The following is a 5,514-nucleotide window of genomic DNA, read 5'->3' on the forward strand; positions in this document are numbered from 1 at the left end:
GTCTATTCAACTAACACCGCAGGTTGTTAGGTGTCCGAAATCAAAGTATAACAAATACATTATCAATTACTATGATAGTCGCGGGTCAAAGAAAAATTCTAATATTATGTTCATCATAAGAATATCCTATTGACAAATATACGGTAACTATAACCATTAGGAATTCTTAGAGTAAGTCAGTTCAATGGTTATATCTCTATATATACCATTTATATATATAATTTAATAAATGAGATATATTAATCTTCATCCAATGAAGACTATTATATATATATATTAATCTATCTGAATTACTAATAATGTCCCATTTTTAGTGATTCTATGATTAAGAACAATTTAAATTAAAAGTACTCGAAAAACGTATATCTCATTATTACGATCTCTATCGTAATTATTCGTTTCTAATTTTAATTAAGGACACTATCATAAATTATAAAAATTTATTCTTATAAAAAGAAATCTATAATAATAATAATAATAATAATAATAATAATAATAATAATAATAATAATAATAATAATTCATGATAGTATTTTGTTGGACATGCATACTTATGTCCAACACTAAACTCCCATCGATGTTGGAAATAAGTGAGAAGATTCTCTTAGTCAAGAATACACGTTGTATGTAGGGTCTTGTATGCTTTTTCAATGTAGAGAATTGTCTTTGGGATGAAATATTTTTCTCTAAAATTAATAAATATTTTTTTCATCTTATGTATTTTTTTTTCTCTCATCTTTGCTATTTTTCTATGCTCTTTCTATATATATAACTTATAATTTATATTTTTTATTATTAATTTAACAAATCATAATGTGTCATGAGATATTCTTTTATTACAATTAAAATAATTTTTTTAAAAAAATTAACAAACTCCCTCTTTACTTCTTTATCTTTCTCTTTTTTTTCTCTCATTCTCTATCTCTCTACCTATTCTACAAAAAATAAGATTAATAAAATGATATATCAAATAAATTCATAAAATTATAAAAAAATATAGTAAATTTATAATTAAATATAACTAAAAATAATTCCATAATATTATTCACATAAAAAATATTATTATTATGCACATATTTTTTATTTTTTTAATTTAGTTTTAAATTTTTATCGCTTATCTTTCTAACTATACTTTCAATTTTCTTTCTTCAAATATTTATTACATATAATTTAGAAAAAATACTAATATTATATTTAATAATTAGAATCAAGATTCAATTATTTAAAAAGAAATTAATTTTGAGTTAATTTTATAATTATCAATATAATTTCTTATATTAATACCTAATTATATTTTATATAAAGAGAGTGTGAAAATATATTATTTTTAAATAACAAGTATAAAAATTAATTATTTTTTATACTATAAACTTAACACCCAATCAAATGTAACAATATACACATTAAATTCTTTTAAAGTTTTAGATAATGAATGTTAAAATTAATTATTAGTAAAAAATTAAACTCTTTCAAATGAAAATAATACCTAAAAATCTTATTGTTTAATTTTTTTATCTACGAAGATCATGATCTTCTTACTCGATGAAAACTTTTGTCTCCTACATACGATTTTTTTGTAAAATTAATTTGATTTTATGAATTTTTTGTTCTATAATCTATAATATCAAATCAAAACTAACATAATTTTAAAAAATTTATATTTCTATAATATTATTACGAGTAAAAATACTATATATATATATATATATATATATATATATATATATAAAAGTTGAAACAACATGAATTAGCAAAATCAACATCATTGTCTTCACGGGTCTAAAAATTGAACATACTATATTTATAGGATTTTAATTCCAGAAGAACCACACCAATTTTTTCGTTGACTTTAATAAGGAAATATTACCTTTTTTCCATTCCTAATATAGAATTTTATGCATGATTAAAAAGTGTTCCGTGTTTATCTATGGCTTTATCACAAATTTGGCTTGTGGTCTTACCGTCTTTTGCTGTCACCATTCATAGTCCCACCATATTTATTACCAAATGATGTGTTCAATATATTTGTAAGAACTTTTCGATATTCTGCAAATTAGTTCTTCCCATCTCGCTAAGGTATTGGCTTTACTTTAGCGAGATTGGTATCGAAAACCAAAACCTTTTTGCCATAAATCAATAAAATAACATTATGGCAAAGGTTTACAACTTATTCCTTTCATTGTGTTTGGTCGTCGTAATACCATCCTTGCAAGCCAATATCTTAGAGAATACTACAAATGTAGATCAACATATCAAAATGGTTGATAATAAATACTGGAAGGAAAGGGCTGCTATTGCTAGAAAGATGAGCGAAGAAGCATATTTTCCTAACCCACATGAACTTTCTAGAAACTTTTCTTCTACCATTGCTGAGTGCGTATTCTCAAGCTATTACATATTCAATTTATAAGGACAATTTCTTTTCACAAAGCAAAATTCAATTCCATATCTTTAGGCACCATCGAATTATTTCGGAGTCATATTATTAACATTTTCTACACATGTTCATTTGTTCATCATTGTTATTATCTTTTAATTTTTTATCATTTTTCTTTTGCAAGTGAAATATAACATTGATTCGATTATATATGGTAATTAATATCTATAACATGATAAATAAACTTTTGTCTATTTTATTTTTGTGAAAAACTAGACATGTGGCTGGTAGCAGGCATGCAAGAAGGAACTTGAATGGTCAAAGGGCAGGAGTTGCATGTGAGGCAACCAATAACATTGACAGATGTTGGAGGTGTGACCCCAATTGGGCAGATAATCGCCAAAAACTTGTAAATTGTGTTCAAGGTTTTGGAAGAAATACTACTGGAGGAAAGGGAGGTCCAATCTACATTGTTACTAGTCCTGCTGACAATGACATGGTTAATCCAAAACCCGGTACCCTTCGCCATGCAGTCACAAGAGATGGACCTTTGTGGATTATCTTTGCTCATAGCATGAATATTAGACTCAACCAAGAGCTCATGGTTTCTAGTAACAAGACTATTGATGGAAGAGGAGTTGATATCTACATTACTAAGGGTGCAGGCATCACTCTCCAATACGTCAATAATGTCATCATCCATGGAATCAAGATTCATGACATTGTTCCCGGTACCGGTGGACTTATTAGGGATTCTGAGAGCCATTTTGGGTTTAGGACACGCAGTGATGGTGATGGAATCTCCATCTTTGGTGCCAGCAATATTTGGATTGACCATGTTTCCATGAGGAAATGCTCCGATGGACTTATTGACGCCATTATGGGATCTACGGCCATTACCATCTCTAATAGTCATTTCACGGATCATAATGACGTAAGTAATTACTTTCAAGTGTTTAACATTTTTTTATGTTAATTATTTTTCTAAGAGCATTTTTTATATATTTCAATGGTTTTATATACTTTATTTAATCGTTCTTATTTTAAAATCATTATAAAATATTAAATACGTTTTATAAATTTTATGCATTTTTAATGTATTTTTATAACTACCATGGTATTGTATTATGTCTTCTTTTCCTTTTTAATTTATAATTTAAAAATAAACACAATTATATACTTCTTTTGATACCTATAAAATATCCTTAAATGACAATCATCCTAAAATAAAGAATTATGTGTCTTTTCTTTACTTATTTCACTGATTTTGTTTGTGTTGTAGGTGATGCTCTTTGGTGCTAATGACGAACACACAATTGATAAGGTGATGCAAATCACCCTGGTTTTTAACCACTTTGGTAAAAGGTTAATCCAAAGGATGCCAAGGTGCAGATTCGGATTTGTGCATGTTGTCAATAATGATTATACTCATTGGGAAATGTATGCCATTGGTGGTAGCAGTCATCCAACAATTATTAGTGAAGGCAATCGGTTTGTGGCTCCTGATAACAACAATGCTAAAGAGGTATGCATATACACATGCACTTATACACAGTTTCATGCTTAGAAAAAAATATATCACTTGCAAATTTGTGCATGCATTTGTATTATTTTTACTCATAGTTTCTTGATTTTATGCATTTATCTTTGTTCCTTACTCAACCATACATATTTAGCTTTTACTGCATTATGTTTTTCTCTTGATTTCATCCTCCTCATATATGTAGGATATTTAGTTAAGGACCTCAAAATAATATTTTGTAATATACTACATGCGTTTTTTAATCAACAAAATAAGGATTGGAATAGAAATTTTTTTTTTTTTGTCTTTAACAAAGATTATAATATTCTGACAAAATGTGATTTTTTTTTTGGATAATTGGTGAAGGTCACAAAGAGAGTAACCACTGGAGATTGGAAATCATGGCAATGGAGATCGATCAATGATGAGTTTGAGAATGGAGCATTTTTCGTACAATCTGGACCAGAAATGATAACCAAACCATTCTCAAGCAAGGACATGATTACAGCAAAGCCTGGTTCATATGTGCAAAGACTTACTTCTTTTGCTGGCTCCCTTAAATGTAGAGTTGGTCAACCTTGCTAGAGAAATCGTCTCTATTTTTGCATACAAAATTCTCTCATTGATGCATGCCCAAATTGAGCATTAGCAAAAGAAAGAAAAGAGAAAGAGGAAGGGAGTGGATGGATGCATGCATTATGATATCCTATACAATGCGTAATATTTTTTCTTGTTCATTGTCATAGGATTAAAACGATTTTGGAAGAATGTTGAAAGTAATTGTAGAATTCTTTTAATTCTTTGATACTTTGATAATGAAATATATCGTTCAAGTCAATTTGATTATTTTTTTTTCTTTTTGAATAATATGCAAAAGGGTAAAATATACTTTTTTTTTTTTTTTAACAATACAACTTCTAGCAAATTATGATTATACTAGAAGCTAAGTGTTACTAATTTATTTTTTTAATCTTTAACTAACTTTTTGATTCGTTGTTAACCCGTAGTTATTTAGTAGAAGAATTTGTTTGAAAGTGATTGATTTGTTAATCAAAAAGACATATATAAATAAAATCACAAATAATAACAGATAAAGCAGTTATAGATAACCACACTTAAGCATTCTTCATCATATTAATTAGCAATACTTAGTTATAATGCCTCTAGAAGTAACTAACTATTAACTATTTATATACACATATGTATGACGTCCTCTAATTTTTCTAGACTACAAAAGCAAGAGAATAATACTCTAGATCTTAAAAAACTTGAACCAAGTCGACGCCATCAAAATACAAAATATCATCCATCGCTCATCTACACGATCATACATCATTACTAGATCACCGGTGCTCCATCTTAAGGGGAGAAAAAGGGTAAGAACTTGCAGGTTCTTAGTAAAGTTAGGGGTTCTTAATTAAGTTTATTAAGGTTTTGTTGTTTACTAGAAAAATGGTGTATAAACAGGAAATATAGAAAATAGTAAAATACAGAAAGCAATATGCAAACAAAAAATACAGAAATATCACACAAACAAGAATACAAAAAGCATACACATACACACAGAATATATGTATAACAGAAAAATATGCATAAATAAATATGATGTATGTCT

At 27.4% G+C, this 5,514-nt stretch overlaps 1 protein-coding gene across 1 annotated transcript; it reads left to right on the forward strand.

Moving 5' to 3' along the window:
* The first annotated feature begins 2,149 nt into the window (after window positions 1-2,149).
* Window positions 2,150-4,484, forward strand: LOC130983229 (probable pectate lyase 3). Its single transcript, XM_057907428.1, has 4 exons — window positions 2,150-2,373; window positions 2,654-3,311; window positions 3,660-3,902; window positions 4,266-4,484. The coding sequence occupies exons 1-4, from the start codon at window positions 2,150-2,152 to the stop codon at window positions 4,482-4,484; spliced, it is 1,344 nt and encodes a 447-aa protein (XP_057763411.1).
* Window positions 4,485-5,514: the final 1,030 nt, after the last annotated feature.

This window comes from Arachis stenosperma, chromosome 5 (genome assembly GCF_014773155.1).
Source record: "Arachis stenosperma cultivar V10309 chromosome 5, arast.V10309.gnm1.PFL2, whole genome shotgun sequence".
NCBI classification, from domain to species: Eukaryota; Viridiplantae; Streptophyta; class Magnoliopsida; order Fabales; family Fabaceae; genus Arachis; species Arachis stenosperma.

Bases quoted from the DNA above. Each gene is read 5' to 3' on its own strand.
- LOC130983229 (XM_057907428.1), top strand. From the start codon at position 2,150: ATGGCAAAGGTTTACAACTTATTCCTTTCATTGTGTTTGGTCGTCGTA. The intron at 3,312-3,659 runs GTAAGTAATTAC...TTTGTGTTGTAG, and splicing joins ATTTCACGGATCATAATGAC to GTGATGCTCTTTGGTGCTAA. The intron at 3,903-4,265 runs GTATGCATATAC...TAATTGGTGAAG, and splicing joins ATAACAACAATGCTAAAGAG to GTCACAAAGAGAGTAACCAC.